The following is a 20,764-nucleotide window of genomic DNA, read 5'->3' as shown; positions in this document are numbered from 1 at the left end:
CACTCTCTCCTCTTTATTTCTTTGAGTTACTGTGAGAACAGTGTTAGGTAATGTCTCAGGTCCGCTGATCTCAGGCTACCTGGCTACAAATAGAAGCTGAACCTATGATGGCTGACAAAGCTCCTCTGATATTTCCCCAAGATGAAGATGACTTGGTGGCTCTTGCTGCTTCTCCTGATCTTGTTCCACCATGCTCACCCCCAACAGAGATGCACCTCTTGTAACACAGGAAATGAGTGGAGACTGGAAAAATGGGCAAATCAAGGATTGATCAGGGTGAGTCAAGGAGATTCAGTTTTTCTTCACTGTTTTACCACCTAATTTGCACCTGTGTTCCATGTGGGTTCAGGTGAGAAACTGAACCTTGTATTTTCAGACAACTTAATCTAGGCCTGAGCATCTTTGCACTCAATCACTGAAAAGAAGCCTCTGTTGTCTTTAGTGAGTTCAGGACAGAAAACTTACAGGTGGCTCACAGCACTCTCACTAAATCACAGAGGTCTTTTGCCCAGGCCTCTCTCCCGTCCTACAGACTTTGGGGAATGCTCAGTTGTTAAGAAAGTGCCTAAGCAAGCACATTAGAAACATCACAGGACTACATGGCTGCTTAAGTGATCACAGAATCCAGACAAACAGTAAAATAAATTACTTAATTTATGGGGCCCCATCTGTTCACAAATATCTACAGCACATTTTTATAGGAACATATGCATGTATTTCAGAATACACAGTACTAAGATCAAATCTGAAAGATTTCTTCTATCCATTCTACGTATTTAGAAATTAATTCTCATCTATATGCCCAGATAACCACTGGATGAATTATACTTTATTTATAAGCAAATTGGGGGTTTTGTTGTTTATATATACATGAGCAATTTTTCTCAAGTATAAAAAAACCCACTGGAGATCATCTACTTATTAATATGAGTGCTCACTTTTCCCTCTGTAATGAGGCTGTGGGTGCAATTGTGATCTGTGAGAGTGTACATTTTTGTCTGTCTAGATCACCTTGGCTGCAAAAGAGTTCTTAGAAACTATATGCCACTAGACACAAATGAAAAGCACTGCAAACATAACACTGTCATAAGCTGGCATGCCATAAATAGAATTGTTTTCCTCAACTTACCAAGCACCTTTAACATTCCTGTTTGTCCTGTATACTTGTAACAGTTTAGAGAGCAGAACACAGATAAAAAAGAAAAAAAGTAAGTGTCAGAAGAAATTACAGAAAATCCTTCTATTGAAAGCTATAGAAATGATTTTTGAAATGGCAGCAGTCAGCTGCTGGCAAATTGTATTGTCCTTAATCAGCTCAGAAATTTAGTGATAAAAGGTAGGACTTCACAAATCTAAGCATTTGTAAGGTTCCTTCATTTGACTGGTTTGCAGAAAGGTGTCTGTACTCAAATTCTGAGACACACACTAAGCTTAATACTTGTTCACCTTTTAGCAGCTGTGTCATTTCTACCACCAGATGCAATTTGCAATCATTCCTTAACAGAGGTCAAGAAAGAGAGGAAAAGTATGGATAATGCAGAGCAATGCAAGCCAAAAAAGTATATGGAAGGTGAGATTTTCTGCTTGAATTAAAATATGCCTGATTCCAGCCCACATGGCTATCTTATTTTAAAGGTCATTAAATTTAATCAAATCAGCCAAATTTTTGAGCAGAAAAAAACGTAAGTACCTAAAGTATCTGCAATCAATAAAACACAACTTAAAAATTAAATCTTATTCTTGTTGCCAAAATTTGAGCAATACATATTAAGAACTTCTAATAAAGGTACATTTGTAAAAAAGCCACATTGGAAATTCAGACTTATTTTGAAAGTTCATTACAGTGAAATCAAATATAAATTAGCTACTAATTATAAGATGATTATCGAAGTTCTTTCTTCTTTTTCCTCATACTGTACCATTTTGTACAGTGATATTTAATACAGATGGATCCACATTTATCTTAAGTACTTCTGCTTTCAAAAGTTGATTCACAGCCTACTCCACTGAGCAGATGGCAGGAGCACATGATGGTGTCACGTAGCAGGCTATGTTCAGTGCAGCCAAGACATGTCAATCCTTTTTGGTTCAGGTACAAGCACAATAGTAACACATCCTGGGTAAATTTCACATGGAAAAGCTGACAGCTAATCCCCATAGCTTCAATCAATTGCAGAATTGGGGAATGTGTGCCCCAGCCTCAGAGTCAGTTCTTCCGGCAGGCAGAAATGACAAATTATTTAGTTTGTCTGAAGTGGAGTGTGCTCATTAAACTGATGGTTAAATCTCATTCAGAAAAGCCAGCAACCAAAATCGAAAAGCAAAGTATTCTCCCTTTAGAATGCCAAGAACTTGTTCTCTCCTTCTCTCCTACAGATATTAAAATGGACCTGTGTGTAAATCTAGTAACAGAAGCCATTATAATAACTAGCATTTTATAATGGAACTCCTTACCAGAATTTTCATATGCTTCAAAATTGAAATCAGGTTTCCTTTCCTCCGTCACATGGTCGTAAGTGATGTGTGGTATAGTCAACATCCTATCTGGAGAAGAAGACCCATTGTCCTTGTCTAATTTAAATTTCTTCTTTTTAACCTAAAAATCCCACATACATTAAATTACTCAAACCAAGCCACATTTAGTTGTCTCTTCAGTAATGTCTTCAATAATAATGCACTTCCCCATGAGTTAACACCAATTAAAGGAGTACCTGACCAATTACTTTTTCATGATGCTGTACTGTGTTTCTCACTATGTTTCCCCTCCCAGCCTGCCCAAACTGGCTAATCACTAGAATTCTGCACATTGTCATTACCAAATCCCTTGACTGCAGTAAAAAAAAAGAAAAAAAATCTGCTAGTTCTGCAGCAGCTTATATAAATCAAACTATTCTAGAGTATCTTTACCATTTTATGGATAGAATAAATCATACCCTCAGCACAAACCGCAAATGGATACATTGCTACTGAGCTCAGATGACCCTTGCAAATACAAGTGAAGATTTTTGCACAACATCCTCCCCTTCCAGCTTGAGCCTACTGTGCAAGACTTTTACAATAGAGAGGATGGAGGATCACATAATCCAAAGACTCAGGTAAAGGTTTTCTAGTTGCTGTTTTTAAATTAAAAAAAAAATTCTTATTGAACCTGTTTATGTGACAATACTACTCTATATAGGCACAAGATGTATTTACCAAGAAACCCTAAAAAACAACAAAATCAAGAGCTGAGAGAAGCAGCAATTTTGTTGGTTTTGGTTTATCTGTTTTTTTTTAGCAATTAAAAGTTATTCTCTTGGAAATGGTAGGGGGTTTTTTTAACCCCCTTTTCTTAGAGTTTTCCAAACAACAACAGTAAGCTGCTGATTGATGTGCCTCAGTTAGGTCATCATCCATTAAAAAGGTCAAGTTTGGGGAACTGAAGCAAATTAACTTACAGTTTCTAATGTTTGCACACTGAAACTGTCAAAACTAAAATTTAAATACAAATTTGAAAAAAGTAATAATCTGTAAAGTAAACACAACAAATAGTCTCTAGAGGGTAAACAAATTCAATCTGATTTAAAAATTCTGAATTATGGTAATAGGAAACATTAGTTATAGATACCATGACCGATTTCTTTGGTTTTGGACTGGGTGACAGCAAATGGTAATTCCTGGCAGGTTTTCGAATGTATATTTTCCATGTCGAAGATTCTGGGTTTTCTGCAGCGTAGCATCTCCATGCAGTCTAGAACAAATGTTTCAAGCAACAGAATAATTAATCAGATTAACAGCTCACTGTATAACACAGTAACTTCTAAGTAGTATGTTAGTCATTCTTTATTTTTTTTGCTTAAATTTGCCCACTGGAAATACAAACTCGGCATGGTTTAGAACCCTCATATAGTAAATAGAAACCACACAGTTAGAACCAGGCAGACCAGAACGAAAGATCAGTCTCTTCAAGTGCAACTTTTGTTCTCATTAGCAACAAACAAGTAATGAGAGAAAACTCCATACTGGACTCAAAAAATAGGTTTGAATTTCTTGCTCTCTCCAGTTTCCCTACCTGCCTTTTAAGCATTTTGCCTATTACATCCTGTGTTTCAGGCTCCTACGCAGAAAAAAACAAAATCTGTTCTTCCATGCCTCACAAGAGTACTACCAGAAAAAAAAAAAAGGACTTGTGATGTGGTCAGTAGGGATATATTCATACAAAGAAATGAAACAGATTACAATGGAATAGTACCAGTGGCTAACCAGGAACCAAATCCCACAACCAACGCTCCCTTTTGCCAACCACCAATGATTAAAGTACCATGTTCTAAGACAAAAAGGAAGAAAAGCAGGGCCAGGAAACAAGACCACCGAGGAACAAAACATTACTGCATTCTTTCTTAAATGTGTACATATATCTGAGTTGATTAATAATTACTCTCCAAATTAAGAAAGCAGATCCCCACTTGCACACTACATTAAAAAAAGGACACTTAGATACACAACTAAAATCTAAAGCAGGAGGGGTCATAAAACACTAGATGAAAGAAACAAAGCAAGGCAGAATGAGAAAGGAAAACAGACAGCAACTGGAAAGAAAAGGATCAGACAATCACCATATAATTCCCTCCATGGTTAATAGTACACTGGAAGAAACAACTGACCTCTAGAAGAAAACAAGAAGGAATACAGGGAAAGAAAATCACTCACCTGAGATATTCTACTGTCTTGTTCTTATTTTGTAAGCGTCTTGGTTTAAGAACAATCCTTTTGTAAGTTATTTGTAGCACATTTATTAAATTGGGCTTTCGGAAATCTAAAACTAATAGTAAATCTTAACTACTACTATTAAAAACAGGTAGTCAGCAGCTAATTGTCATTCTTCTAATCCTCCGTAACATTTCTGATGGAGGCAAGTACATTCTGGACATGCAGTCTCAGGCTTCCCAATAATTTGGTGTTGATTTCCCAAAAGAACTGATGGCAGCACTAAAAAAAATCCATTCTTTACAAAACCATACAATACAAATCTCAAGATTTTTGGCTAATCTCTGGCCATAACCAGAATCTTTTTCACATTAACTCTGGGACTGTTCAGTTTCAAGCATCAACTTTACAGTTAGCTACTGTTTCCCTAAAGATCCTGACCTGTAAATCCACTTTCACTCGTGAAGCCAGAGAAGTAAGTCATATGAGAATGCAAAAATGATAGAATTCAGGTGTACATCTAGTTTTCTTTTCAAGTTGATCCCTGTGCTTCTAAAGCTACATGCAGACACTGAGCAGAGGGAGGAAAAGCTGGAAAAATCTAGAATGAACCAATATAAATACTTCTCCAGGGTGCAATGCTCGCTCCAAAGAAGTTAAGGATAAAATCTCATTGACCATACTGACACTGAATGGCACCTGCATTTATAATAGCGAGGATCAATGTTTTCCTGCCTGTAAATTATCCTATATGAAAAGACGGATTTTGCAGAATCCCAGCAGTTCCCAGACACCTATCCTGGAAGTGAAAAGTCCAAACAAGATGTTCCTATTTAACATTATGATTTATTTCTCCTAACTTTGAGATTTTTAAGAATTTATTTGTACCGAAGAAACTGAAGTCTATTTGACATTTGTCTTTACAAGCAACAATGTAGTTTTTAAAAGCACACTTTTGCATGAAGCCTCCTCTCTGTTTTTTCACTACTACAAGCACAATATTTCATAACATTTTGCTCAGGTAAATTGTTTAATAATTACAGGGTAACCTTCAGTTTTGATTTTCACCAGCTGAATTAAACAGCTTGAACTGATTTGGCAGTGTTCTTTTCTGCTCATTAGTTTACATTAAAGGTTGGATTTCAAAAGCTTGCATGTGTAGCTCCTGTACAATTTTTAATGGAAAAACTGTCAATGGTTTTGGGAAAAAACCCACTATAAACGGAAAGAAATTACACTATGGAATATGCAGGAACTCAGTACCTGTATGAGTGAGGCAGCAGCTGGAATTTGACGGTTGAAATGCTTCTGTCTTTGTTTCTGTTGTACCTTTAGGGCAAAGCCTGAACCAAGAATTCCCTGTGGAAAGAAAACACTTCTTTTTAATTTTAATTTTTTTTGAGGGGGGAGAAAAAACACACATACACTTTCCAGATTTTTTTGTACTAATCAACTTTCATTCAGCATCATAAAACCCAACTAATTACTTAGAGGAAAAGACTTAATACAGCAAAGTTTTTAGACTCAGTTATTATTACTTGTTGAAACAAACTGCAAATGCTACTATGCCCTGATGTAAAGCCTGCTGGACTCAGCTTCTAAAGCAGAAGCAGAAATAAAACTTCATACCCCTCTAAAAGCCCCACAAATGCTTGTGTAGGGAATAACAGAACAGGTGCAAATATCAATCTGATGTACTTAACTTCATTTTTATGAGAAAGACAGTTTTGGCATGGCATGATTCAGGTTGTGTGGTACAGTAATTTCTGTTTCCATATGTTAATCCATGGTAGGAGGGGAGGACAGAGGACAAAGAGGAAAGGGCATGTTTCAAAATAGTCAGGACTTCAGTGAGTTCAACATCATGACATCTATTTCACTCTCAGGACAAAGGACAAGGACTAATGGCACTGGATGGTGTACAACCTGAACTAGACTCCAAATGCAGTATAACTATGAAGTCGAAATTTAAGTAAAGAGCAAGTGATTTATGTAGCAATTTATGCAGCTATAGAACTATTTAACACAAGTTCTAGTAACACAGGTAAAAATGAAATTTTCTATAAATCAGTTTACATGATTACACCTACTCAACGAAAACACAATTCTTTTTCTACATATATCAGAAGGCATCAGAGCAGCCAGGGATCTTGGATCAACATTTAAGAACTATTAATCACCAACTGTTTTGAAAAGAACATGAAATGCCCTTCCTATTATGTTAATTTACTAAAGATGAAAGAGGTGATGATGCTCAAACATCACATATTTGGGAAATGAAGGGTCATTTCTAGATCCAGAAGCCATACCAGTTGTGTTTAGCCACAACTAATTTTGACTGTGATCTCAGCCAGATCCCCTTACTTAAAATGGCAACAAGACAGACTGTAATACTGCTTAAACCAACTGGCTTGGACCAACTCACAAGAACAACTTAATTCAGTAAGGAAAATCCCACTGATAAAGGGGTGGTTGTTGTTGTTTTGCTTCAATAAAGATTAGGGAAATCAACAAGCAAATAAAGCAGGGTTGTGAAGACATGGCTGCTACACTCATTAATTTATAAAACATCTTTGCTAGCATTGAAGCTTGAATAAAAAACCCACCCAATCGAACAAACACACCACCACTCTTCACTCAAAAAAGTAGCTTTTCACATATTTTATGCAGATCATTTCATTTACCAGATCTCTCTTTTAAAATACATGTGAAAGATAGTAGAATGAGGAGACAGGAAACACATGCTGTAATGGAAAACTGATGCTAGAGAGTCTAAAAAAAACTACCCTGTATTATCCTCCTCTGCTAAAGGTTATGTATCTTTAACGTAAGCAACTAATTTTAAAAAGACATTGGAATTTTAGTAGCTATTAATGCACCCTGTGAAGAATTTTTGTGATGGTACTGGCATAAAAGTATTCTTATCCATCCTGTACTATCCCCACCACTTCTCTGATAGAACTACCCAAATATCTGCAAACACAACTGTCCCTGTCACTGAACTGAAAAACTTGTGGGGGAAAAAAAATTAACTGCAGGTTTCGGGTGGCAAAAACATCTTAAAAGCACAATTCAGGAGTACCACTAAATTTGTGAAAAACATACCCTTAACTACCTTTGGAACTGACTATTTAGGTTTTCAAACCACAGCCTACGTTTCACTGATTTTGAATTTACCCTTGCTACTCAAGTGCCTTGTTTCTTGTTTGAAAGTACTTGGGAACCTGTTTTCAGTGCAAACAAAGTGCCATAACAGCTTTAAAATGTCAGCTCTAGGTCATTCTTGAAAATTGGACTTTGGCCATGGACAGATGCTAATTTGGCAAAGAACTGCATCAGTGTTCCTGGCTGCTGATTGTTGTGTCTCTGTCAGTGATAACTTTTTGCCAGCTTTGCTAGAAGGAGGATGTGTAGGAGAACCCAACAGTTCACCTTGGACCTAATCAGTTGAGTAAACTGTGAATGAATGCCTTAAAAGGCCAAAACACCACTAAGTCGCTGAGTCCAGAAGCAATTAGAAAAAATTTCCTTTACACTTCTGAGATGGGCAGAAAAAGAATTTTGAATTAAACACGTTTTTCTCAACTAGATCCCAAATCTAGTGCTGCATAAAAAAAACACTGCATATTTACTTAGCTATTTATAGAAGCTCTTTTTTTTCCTACAAGCTAGATATATTTCTAATACAATATAAAATTTTAATATAATGCTTTCATGGTATCAGGTTACATGAAACATTAAAGAATCAGTAACAGAAGTTTTCAAATTGATAGCAGAAGTACAAGATAACCTACCGCAGGCAGTGCAAAAAACGAAATTGCAAATACTGAAAAACAAGATGCTATGGTCTTTCCTATCCAGGTCTGAGGCACTTTATCTCCATAGCCAATGGTTGTAACAGTCACCTGCAAAGAGAAACACAGAGAGCACTACAGCAAGTATTAACATGGCAGCTTTAGGTCATTGTTCCCTATTTATTTTAAAGAAACATTAGCTGCATTCCTAACTCTTCCAGTGACAGTCTGTAAGACATTAATGAAGGCGACTCTCCTCTCCAGCTTTGCTTCCCTGTCTAATACTAGATGGAAAAATGTACAAGAAATTGAATTACAACAAAATACTTGTTTAATATCTTTCAGAGTAAAACCATTAGTTTGTCTTCATAGCTGAAGCAACTGTACAGCATATGAAGCTACTGGAATAGAGGCTGCCTGCCCATGTCACACACTTTCCTTAGGGAAAGGCTGCCAACAGTTCTGAACTGGTGATTTTGTTTATGGGCAGGAGATGTTTACTGAAAGTATTACAGAGCTGTGGCATAAAAGAGCATACACATATTGTAACCATGCACTACAACTGGGATCAGACATAAAGTGTTCTAGAGATAATATTGGTATAAATAGCAAGTGAAGCTGAAAAATTTCCATGTAGTAAAGATGCTGAAAACAGTCTAATGAATCACCAATTCATATCAAACATTGAGCACAAGAACAGATAATTTAAAGCACACATGCAGGAAAACATCCGTTGAGTTTGCCTTTCAAAACACTGAAGCAAAGATTACCACCACAGTGATGTAGCATAACAAGATTTAATAAGTAATTATTTGCATAAGCTCAAGGGAAGGATGTATTTTTTTGAAGCAGAAGGATACATTTGGCATCTGAGAGCAATTAAATTCACCTATGTCACCAGCCATTTCTGAATTTGGAAATCAGTGAGATTTTTATCTGTGACTTTGAAGAAGGCTAACCAAATCGGAGCATGGGAAAACACACTCTCACTCTTCAGCTGCCCAGGACACAGATATTGGTCCCAAAATAACACACACAGGCCATTCCCACCTTGCCCAGCAGCTAGTTCATCTACTTGCCTGCTCTAACACACACTACCCAGCAACTGCAGAAATGCAGGCAATGCCCAGGGCATCATCTCTATGGGAGAGAAGAGAAGGGCAGATTTACAGAGGCAAGATGGTTGTTAAGGGGGTGAAGAGATAGAGAATGTGGCTTTGGGGAAATAGAAGCTCAGGACAAGAGCTTCAGGAAAGGTATGGCTGTCACCCACTGTAACAACTGTCCATTCCTACTAAAAGGTGAGAGGGAAATCCCATGGATTCAAATTTTGACCTGAGCTATACCTCAAACACACAAAGCAAGCCATCCATACTTGAACTGTCCACCCTCCAAGCAAAATCATTATGTGTCAGTCAAAGACATGACAAATGGGCTTTAGCTGCTTGAGGTGGTGATGCTTATTGCAAGTTTATTGACAGTTGCTGATACTCAAAATATTCAAGTATTAGTTCTTAATTTTTAATACAAGTTTTTAAAACGTAGCCTATTTCCAAAACTGTTTCATACTCTACAAAAGTGTTTTAAATGAGCTAAGTAACCAACTACCTTTGCCTGTATTCCTGATATTGCCATTAAAATACCACCTTAATTCAGGATCTGATGTTATTTCCCTACCTAAATAAGAGGGTGGCTTGAAAAAAAATCCTAAAGTCTAAATACAATTTCACATTCAAAAATACAGCAAAAAAAGGAAATTTAATTATGGGAAAAGTTATGATCTCCTATACCTTCTTACAGAAAACACAGAAAATCATAGTTTATTCCTCCATTTTTAAAAAAAGATATTATAAAGCCTTTTAATTGAAAATTTTATAAACTATTGTGTTACAACCTTAAAATCATGTTGAAATAGACACATTATTCACATAGAAATGTGAAAAGAAATAGGTGCTTTTGAGCTGACTGAAGTATAGCGGAAGAAGAATTCATACACATCTAAGAAGTAATTTTCTCTTCTTTTCCACCATGCCCCTGCCCATTCCTTCTGAATTGGTCTGTATGAATCATCAGTGACACAAAAAAAGTCTTTCCTGTGATGTTTGTTTAGGAAGGTTTTCTAAAAAACATCTTGGAAATTGGGTTGCAAATCAAAGTCTGCATTTAATTTAAAATTTTCCTCTCTCCTCATAACTCTAAACCATCTACAAATGCACTGTATGCCAAAATTACATTTTCTTTTTCCCCCAAACTATATGATGCTGAAACCGTGTATGTCAAGTTTCTGCCCTAAACGACTTTTTAAAGTCATATTAGAATCCCCTGAAGAGTACAATATGAATTTCACAGTCACAAAATAGGAATTTTATAATGGAAATACTGACTTAACTTCTACTCTAGCATAGTAAACATGTTGGCATAATGAAATTAAATTGATACAAGAGCTCACACATTAAATTTCATTGAAAAGCAGCATGTAAAACAATTGTTTTAATTAGGAACAAAACAATTTTCATCCACTGGCTATTTAAGAACTCTGATCTGATGAAAATCACCACAGGTTTTGGTATTAAGACTAATGTTGTTCCTAATAATATACATCAATTGCCTGAAGAAGGGAATATAAAGCAAAAACCCACACAGCAAGAAGAAATAGTACTGTTTATCAGCACTGAACAGGGAAGAGATTTTATTCCAGGTTCTATCAGGCTAAAGTGAGCACAGGAAGCTAAATGGGCATGTTCTGTCAATGAAATCCTAGCTGTGTGCTATAAAACACAAGAATGCATGATCCCGAGGTATTAAAAAGGCAGACAACACAGGACTGAGAAAGCAAACATAAGGAAAAAGATTTAAAAAGCCAAGCAAATGAGGGGAAAATCACCTTATAGAAAATACCTGACCTACTTAGTTTCTAAATGCAACTTCAAAATCAATTGCACTACCCACTACAAGTGTACCCACTACACTTGCAATACCCATCTTGATCAAAGCAAGTAATACAAGAGCAATATTGTGATATACTAGAAACACTGACCAGTTCCCCTGACTACATTTCAGTCGCACTACAGTAAATTTCAGTTGCAAACACAACAAACAGGATACATCACCTTCAGTGTCTCTCAAATAATAGATCCTCAGTGTTGCCTAACCATTGCTCTTGGATCTTAATATTTCCTCAAGGTGTAATCTTCAGTCATTGCCAGTTCCAAACAAATTAATGGCCATACTAAATCTTCCAATCAAAAAGTGGCCCAAATTAAACATCTGCACTTGTGAGACCACAGAGATAAAACAAGAAGTCTTTTAGAAGACCCATTTCAATAGGAGCACAATTTGAGCTAATTATTGAAATTTAAATGAAAGCTAAATTACTTTATTGTAATTATTTTTTCTAGGATCCGATATAGAAAATTATTTTGAAATACTTTAATTTTATTTCCTCAAATGGAAAACAACTGTTATTTCTGTATTCTTCCAGATAAAATGTTTGTTCCTACCTTCTTGATATGTTTAGATAAAGGTTTAAGGATTTGGGAATTAGAAAAATAAATCCTAAGAGTGTTCTCTAGATGTAAGAATATCTACATCTGCACTTTGTAAGTAACAATTGCAAAAGGTTTCTCCACATCTACCCCACAGATCTTCACTGAATAAGAACAAAATGTAGTTGGAACTGCTCATGTAGTTAAAGCTCAGAGATAAGAAGGCAGCTGCAAAATGGAAAGATGGCTCTTGCAAAAAGCATTTAAAAATATCTTCATCTTTCAACTTCTGCTCCAACAATTCCCAAAATAACCAACACCCTCATAAAACCTCAAATATGTGATTCCAAAAATTAGAATTTAAAAAAAGGATATAATAGGAATATAGCTCCTATTCTTGACTTGTAAATCACACAGAGACTCAAAATGATGTGTTGCCTTCTGTCAAACGTTAAAGTCAGTGTACAGTCCTCAATGGTTTTTTTAATTGAGAAGAGAAGGGGGGGGGGAAAGGACACAAGATCCCTTTTATGAACCTATTTTTAAAACTTATGCGCAACTATTTTATAAATTAAATCAGCTCTTCTAATTTAGCAAAAGTTTTAGGCATGCACACTTTCAAGTGGTATTTCCTAAAACTTTTCAGCAAAGTTTTCACACAGCTTTGATTTTCAATTTACATTAAGCACCTACTGATAGGCTTTGGCAAATAGGACATGGTTTTATGCATGCTTAGAAGCATGCAAACATCTAAATGTTTTGTTGAGTTTGGTCCTTAGTGAGAAGAGTATCTTCTAATCTATAATAATTAAAAGGAGCAAGAAATCCTTAACTAAAGCTGTTACTTGCAGAAAACTGATCAAATTCAAAGCAACAGGCACAGTGTAATATTCATGTATGGTTATATTCAATAATTGCTTGTGGCAAACAGTGTTCATGATCAAAGAGACTGTTACCACGGTTCAGATAATGGTTTTCCTGAAGGATATTTGTTCCAATATGAAGGCTGGAAATTGTGTACTCATTCAGTGGACATCAAAAGAAAACTCTTCTCAGTTGGTCTGAGGCATGACTGAAATGAATGCTAGAGGAGAGAGGGGGCAGGGGAAAAACCCAACAACAAAATAAAAATCCAACAACAAAACAAAAACCCATAAACAAACACTAAAATCCACAAAATCCCAAGACAGTGAGTACGTAACATTGTCTGAAGGTGGACACATCTGACAGAGTCATTGAGGACATTTATCATATTTTTTAAGCACCTTGTTTTAATTTATTTTTAATTAATTCTGTTTTTATTGTCCTGAACCTATATTACATCTTTAAGACTGTCATTCTGGACATGAAGGACAAAATAAGCAGACTGATTTTGAATACTGGCATTGGGGAGCTGAAAGATGCATCATGTTACTTGTACTTTACTTGCTAACTTTAAATCTGTCTTTTGAAAGACATACAGATATTCAGCCACTGGCAGAATTATTTATACAACTTGTGCTCCATTCAAAACCCGCAATAATATAGACAAATCTTTATGCTATAAGATAGCCTTAGGTTTCTTCAAGAAGCCCATAACAAACATGGTGAAGAGCTACAGCTATTCAAGGAAATTCAAACAAAGCCCAGGAGGCCAATTTACATATGAAAATGGAAAAGCAATATGGATTTATAAATAACAACAATGAGAATGAAGAACATTTAATTCGAAGTTATGCACCCCAGGGGTATGCCTATAGTCAGCAAAGCACGGTAATATAAAAGTACCCAATTCCAGATGTGGTAACAGACCTTTTATATGATTTACTTTAGCTATAATATGAATTCTATTATGCATTCTATTACTGGTGCCCAAATAACTTGTTTAGCAGTGTACACATACACCGAGATACCAAAAAGTTGCAACACTGCAGGGTGAGAAAAGGGATGTGAAAACACTCTCAAGGACTTTTTGAAACAGAGAAGTAAGATCACCTGCGTTGCCAGATGGATCACATCTCTGTGTTGGTGTCTGAGACAGGAGCTGTAAATTATCCTCTTCTTCATGTTCAGATCAAAATAGACTGAGACAGGTTTTCAGGGAACAGAATTCGTGGTGTGTAAGTGATTCAGAAAATTCTGGCTAAAACATAACCAAAACTTCTGAAATCTACCACTTTGAGAATGTTTTTGTATGAGTCTGAGACCTTCATTAGGAAGAATCCTTGTGACCTTCCCATTATTCACAGACTCTTACAATGGTTTGGGTTGGAAAGAACCTTAAATACCCCCTAGTTCCAACGCCCCTGCCTTGGGCAGGGACACCTTCCACTAGACCAAGTTATTCAGAATTCCATCCAGTCTAGCCATGAACCCTTCCAGGGATGAGGCATCCACAACTTCTCTGGGCTAACTTCTTCTCTGTCCTAACTTTACAGAGCTTTTCCTAGCAGCAAGTATAAAGCATACTACAGTATCAAAACACCAGTAATGGACAGACCAGACTCCATTTCAGTTTTGTTCTGCTAAATCTTTTTAGCAGTTAGCAGAAACATACTAGAGCAGAACAAGGACACTAAATTCTACTTTTCACATTAAAGAAATCACATTATGTGTTTCTTGAATGCAGTCTCACACTTTAAGTGGCATGCTGCAATACAATAGAAGCTATAACAGAAAAATAATATCATAAATAAATTTATTGATTAAATAAGTTTACTGTAAATTAGGAATTAAAATAAGTGGCATGCCTATTAACTTAGCAATAATTCCCTGAAAGGAGAATATTTCAATATCGTGACAGATCGTGTTGCTTCTGTGAAAGGTTTTACTGTGTTTTCAGTCAGCCAGTCTGGTCTGTCACATACTCAATTTTTAATGGCAACGCCAATGACAGCATGTGTTTTTAAATGCAGCTACATCTGCCACTGTTAATTACTGAGTCATCTGACCAATGTAGTGGAAAATAAAAATGCCATAATGACATGAAAGCATTGAAAAAGCTACTTGACAGAAAGCCACTTCCTTGTGCTACACAGTAAGTCTTCTGATCCTCAGAAAGCCTGTATTTAGCCATGGCAGACTGCAAGAAGAAAGAATCCTGCAGCAGAACATAGTAGCAAAACAATACAACCAAACCTGTTGTATTCAAAAAGGGCTACATATGCATTTCAGCACCAGGAGACCTGCAATAGACTTGCCCATCAATAGATCTTTCCTTCCTGAAACAGCAAGTGGTACTGTTTGTAGCGAGACTATACAAGCACACACAATTACAGGTTTATTAAAAATATTTCTTAATATATATTCTTAAATATTTTTTTTATTCATGACATGGAGGTGTTCGCCCTATCATTCTTATACATAACACTTATCAGTAGTCTTATTTGTAACCAAAAAAAAGGAGATACAATGCCTTTTGATTTAAAGCAGCAAAGAAAAAGCTCTAGAAGATCAGCATATTTTAAAAATGCAACCACGGTATCATTAGTGACGCCTATGTATTTGAAAAACCTGTAGAACTTAACAATGAAAAACTGTTTTGTTAAGCTAATAGAATTAAAGCAGATAAAATCAAGTCATTATTTGAATGCTAATCATAAGGGAAAACAGCTTCCAAAAAGTACCTTTCTTTGAACTGTAATAGGAAAAGGAAAGGGAAACAATTACAGATGGGAAATCCCAAAACAAAACAGCCAACCTAGTATTTGCATATCATGCAAGAAAAGGAATTGTTACTATTACAGAAGTAACAAAATTAAAATGCTTACAAAAATATAATCCCAGAATAGAGATGCCAAAGTAGTAAGTACATATAATAAAATAGAGACAACTGTCACTAGCAACATCAAGAAAGCAGAAATTTATTAGCAGAGCTAAAGATATATCTACACTAAAACTGTAGCAGCACCTTAGGAAAAAATATGACAAATCTCTAAAAAAGATGGTGTGTGGATACAGTAAAGTCAAATGCCACATAAGGATACTATGTGGCTTCCAAAGCAATACAACTACTTTAGAGGAGTCCTGTGACTGGATTTCCTAAGTATCTTAGATGTTTCTTGCTCCAGAATTAGTCTTTTCTCAATAAACTGGGAATTACTGTCACAGTTCAAACTGCAAAGCATAGGTATCTGTTTTAAGGAAAAAAAAAAACAACAAAAAGATGGAAAGACTAAACACCACCCCTTCAGAAAAACTGCAACTGTGATTTAGGAAGACTTGTCACCTTAGATGGCTGAACACTACCATGAGAAAGGTGGCAAGAAGTAATCACTGTAACAGTAAAGGAAGACAGGATAAAAAAATAGAACCCATTTCTACATTTTTATATACATAATTTGATCACTTTGGATCATGGAAGACTATAAACATGAAACAAAACTAGTGATCATCTGTAGTAATTTCATAGTTTCACAGAATTACAAAACCAGAAAGTATGTTGATGCAGTAAGAAGCCATTTCAGAGTGCTGTTCTTACTCCATGATTGCTTGAATTTGACTCGACATTGGACAGTGTTAACTACTTTCAGTATAAGTGAAATTGCTATACTTACTACTCCCCACCACAGGGCATCTGCATAGCTGCCAAACTCTGTTTCTCCAGAATCATTTACAGCATCTTTCTCAGCCAGGTACACAAAATAAGAGGAAAAAATCAGGCCCAGAAATCCAATGTAGAGTGTAGTTATCAGTTCCTGCAAGGAGAATAAAAATAATGGTATTATGATATCATTGAGACACTTAAATTACCTAACACTGATGGGTTATAAAAGACAATTGGAAGAGAAGAATGTAATTTCAGCAATTAATAAACATTGACACTGACTGTTGGCTGTGCAATTTAACAAGAATCCATGGAGCAAAAAGGGGAAAGAATTTACATCAGAGTTGACTTGGCCTAGCATGCACATTGCCAGCATGGACTCAAAACAACCTCTTCACTTACAAGCAGGACTCATTAACCTTCTTGTCACCAAAAGCAGTCAGATAATTTTTTCCAACAGTGCAAGATTCAAAAAAACTTTCGAATTTAGACATATATTTTAAGAAATATTCAGACTAGGTTTCAGAAGTTATTTTCTGTTGTTAAGTCCAATTGCAAGTCAAAACTTGCCAAAGTGGCAGTTAATATTTTTAGTCTTTTAGGAACACTTTTTCCCTTGAATGAGGAAGAACAACCATACTTAGTGAAAATAAATGACTTCACACTAAATATAACTGACATCATCAGCATATCTGCATACATGCTGTTCTGAATACAAGGACATTTGCACCAGCTGTGCCATTCCTCAAACTGCTCAAACTTACCTGTCTGTGTATGAACACTACTGATCCCAGCAGCCTCCATGTGCCTCCCTGGCGATCAACATGCAGCATTCGTAAAATCTGCAGAAAACGGATGCCCCTGGAACAAAAATTTTAAACTAAGATACAAAAGACATGGGAGAAAAAATAGAGGTGGAGAGGGGAAGTCCGTCTTCCAAAGGACCTTTTTAAGAGACATACAGAATTTTGTGTTTGACTTGGCAGCCTGTCTCTTTTCACTCCATTCACCAATCTTTCCTCTTGTTTGTTACCAGGGCAGCCTGGAAAGACCATATGGGGAAGGACTGACCTTTGTACACAAGGTCAGTAAGGATAACTCAAGGAATTTTGGACACAAAGTGTGGATGCTCTAGAAATCATTCACCAACTCATCTTTGACGTGCTTACTAGCATGGGAAACAACACACAGGACCAGTTCATTAAAGATCTGATTTCCTTACCTTTGAAGAATTTCATAGGCAATTTGAACCAGATAGTCCAATATTTTAAAACACTCTTTGTGGGAGTCACTGCAATCCCTAAGCATTGCTGAGCACAGTATGCTGCCATGAACTTTCTCATTAGAGAAAATTAAGTAGTGTGATCTTCCTGAGCACAAGATGGATTCAGTCCCTCAAGAATTCACAACCACTAACTCCAGGAATTTTATGAAGAGGCAGCTTTGAAGACATCAGGGATATGAAGCACAAAAGAGTTGCTATAAAACAGTCAAAAACCTAAAAGAGGATTTGGGTAGAGCTCACCTGGCTGGGGAAAGGAGAGAGGAGTATGTGCACCTCTATTCCCACCAGTCATAAATGAATTACACAAAGATCTTATTTCCCCTACACTTAATGGGATGAGTGTTTCACATGTGTACATGATTGGTGATCTCCTTTGTTACAGGTCACTGAGCAGAGAGTTGTTTTCTCCTGGAAGAATTGAAGCAGGAGGCAAAAAAACCCCCACAAACACCCAAACAGACACCACCTTAAGTCAGATAGCACTACTTTCTTTATATTATTGCACAGAATTACCTGATAGCTGAGGTTGCAAAGACTTGACCTTTAGAGCCCACACAAAGAACTATCATGGAAGCAACAACAACAATTAAATCTGGAAAAGAAAAGTCAATTGAAAAATTAGGGAGCAGCATCTTGCAATACTTCTGCAAAACTGGTACTAGAACTAATTCCAATAGTACTTTTAACAAGTTGAACAGTCACTGCTACGTGATATTTTTGTTTACTTATCAAGAGATCTCTATTGTAGCACGTAAAGAAAACATAATTACGGTATATGATAGAAAAATTTTACTGGGATGGGTCCAAGGTGTCCAGAGCCTAGATGAATGAAGAGTTACTTCAAAGTAGCCTGCAACCCTTATTAGCTAAAGCCCATGAAGAATTTCAACAGTTTCTACCTATTTTCTCTTCTGTGTGTCTTATTTTCTATGTTGTGTTAGACAATATTTTCATTTACAGAGATTTGGGGATTTATTTCATATATAAGAAAATTGCCTTACTACCATTTCATCTGTTCAGGTCTAAAAAGGGAGAGAAAAATTTTAATTAGTGTATGAGTCTAGTTTAAGTCAGTCAGGGTTGTACTCTCAATCTCCATGCTTCAGACCTAGTTAATTTTGGAAAGGTACTTTGTATTTTGGAGAATTAAATAGCTCCTAATCCATATCTGGGAAAGTGGAACTGCATTCTGCTTTCCAGACTGAATTAAACTGGATGATGTTTCAGAACCCATAGTTTTCAAGGTCTCAAGAGAAATGGATTGTGGCCAGAGTGCAAAAACACAGTAAAAGTCTTTTTATAGTTGCAGTCACACCTGAGATATAGTTGTTATTTTTATATCTAGATGGATGGATGCATAGAGAAGCTAATTTATGATTGTAAAAATACCCAGTACAAAATTCTGTAATTTATATTCAGCAAAATCGTAGACAGTTTATGAAAACCTGATAAGGTTTCTGAGTAGTGGAAAAAACTATGTCACAGAACAAGAATTACTATTCTTCTATAACAATACACTTCTTTCAAAATCTGGTTTATGTAGTCCATTTATATTTTAAGTACTTCAGGGCAAGGGGCTTTACATAGTTCTCTCAATATTGGCTAACAAAAAACAGATTAATTTTGGATTATTATATTTCTTTCAGGGAAACTGTTACATGAATGACAAGCATTCTAAAAAAATTAGTTTGTGGCATATATGGAATATAGGAAAGTAATTTCCAAGAACTCTGAAGTAATTTTAGGAAGCCTACTGAAGTGAGTATGAAGGGAAGTCAAGTGTTCAGCTCCAAATGCATCACTGAAAAACAAATTTTAATTCTACTGATACATAATGCAACTACAGCGCATCTATTGTGCTCCACTATGCAGTAAATAGCTCAATTAGAGTGAAAAATAAACTCATAATAAATTACTCAAACAGCTGATGGGGTTGGGGGGAAAGAGTGTTCAGAATCTTTCAAAAAATACAGTTGTAGCTATTGCAGAGTGTCTGGGATGCTGATGTCACAGAAGACAGGACTAGGCCCAATACTTATCCCTGGCAAAGCTTCAGATCACTTGTGAAAGGAAAACACTCTGCTCTTCTGGAAAAAAAAACAAAGCAAACTACATTTGTTCTCAAATGATAATGCCATAAATTCCTGAAAGAAAATTCAGATCTACATTTCTGCTAATGACAAGAGCTCTCGCTCTAACTTGGTTTCCACCACTGACGAAATCTGACTTCAAAAACTTTTAGGGCAAGTTTTACTTATTGTTTATGTCAATGTTGCAAGCTGTGCATACTCACCAATGATTGAAATAGGCTTCCTAGCAAAACGAAGCCTTCCCCATATTCCAACATATTTACTGCGACATCCTGCTGACCATAGCCGAACCACATATTCCGTTCCAAAGAATACGACTAACACAATTTCCTAAAAATAAAAAAAAACCAGGGAACTAGGTTAATTCTCTACTGTGCTTATGTCTTTCATCTCTTTTCATAATGTATTAGCAAGTGCTAAATAAAATGCAAAATTAGAAAGGTGACAAATACGTCAACTATTCCAACTTTAAGAGTAAAGAAAGAAAGTATTAAGAGCAAATTGAAATACTGTGATCGCATGCAGTTTGACTTGTCTACCTGCACTAAAACTGAAAACAATTCTGTGCAATTTAATTGGTCTAATTAAAAAAAAGGTTTCTGACTGGGCCAAAAAACCCAAGTACAGTCCATATATAAAGATAAGCATTTTGCTAGCTTATTTCATCTTAGGAAGAGATGTGCTTCACATTCCATTTACCAGATCAGCTTAACCTCCTTCTTATTTATATTTTTTTCAGTCTTCCTTTAATCTCACATGGATGGTTTTCTTGAGGATCAGGGAGCTGCAATACTTCCTATCAGCCAACTTGGTTAATAACTAGTCACATCTCTTAGACCCAGCAACAAAAATCTACTTACTAAAATGGTAAGAGGCTTGTAATTGAAAACACACAACAC

The 20,764-nt window shown here is 36.1% G+C and overlaps 1 protein-coding gene across 4 annotated transcripts in view; it reads right to left on the bottom strand.

Moving 5' to 3' along the window:
- The window catches only part of KCNQ1 (potassium voltage-gated channel subfamily Q member 1), a 345,282-nt gene that overhangs the window by 238,015 nt on the left and 86,503 nt on the right, over positions 1-20,764 (bottom strand). For all 4 annotated transcript variants that reach the window (XM_071559495.1, XM_071559496.1, XM_071559497.1 and 1 more), the window contains exons 3-10: positions 20,069-20,195; positions 18,289-18,367; positions 17,255-17,351; positions 16,501-16,641; positions 8,481-8,591; positions 5,950-6,045; positions 3,608-3,730; positions 2,455-2,596 (exon numbers count right to left, since the gene is read on the bottom strand). In XM_071559495.1, the coding sequence (XP_071415596.1) occupies positions 2,455-2,596; positions 3,608-3,730; positions 5,950-6,045; positions 8,481-8,591; positions 16,501-16,641; positions 17,255-17,351; positions 18,289-18,367; positions 20,069-20,195 (916 nt within the window). The remainder of the gene's footprint in view (positions 1-2,454; positions 2,597-3,607; positions 3,731-5,949; positions 6,046-8,480; positions 8,592-16,500; positions 16,642-17,254; positions 17,352-18,288; positions 18,368-20,068; positions 20,196-20,764) is intronic.

This window comes from Pithys albifrons, chromosome 6 (assembly GCF_047495875.1).
Source record: "Pithys albifrons albifrons isolate INPA30051 chromosome 6, PitAlb_v1, whole genome shotgun sequence".
In the NCBI taxonomy this organism is placed as follows: Eukaryota; Metazoa; Chordata; class Aves; order Passeriformes; family Thamnophilidae; genus Pithys; species Pithys albifrons.
The sequence above is the reverse complement of the archived record's forward strand: the minus strand, read 5'-3'. Positions and strand labels throughout refer to the sequence as shown.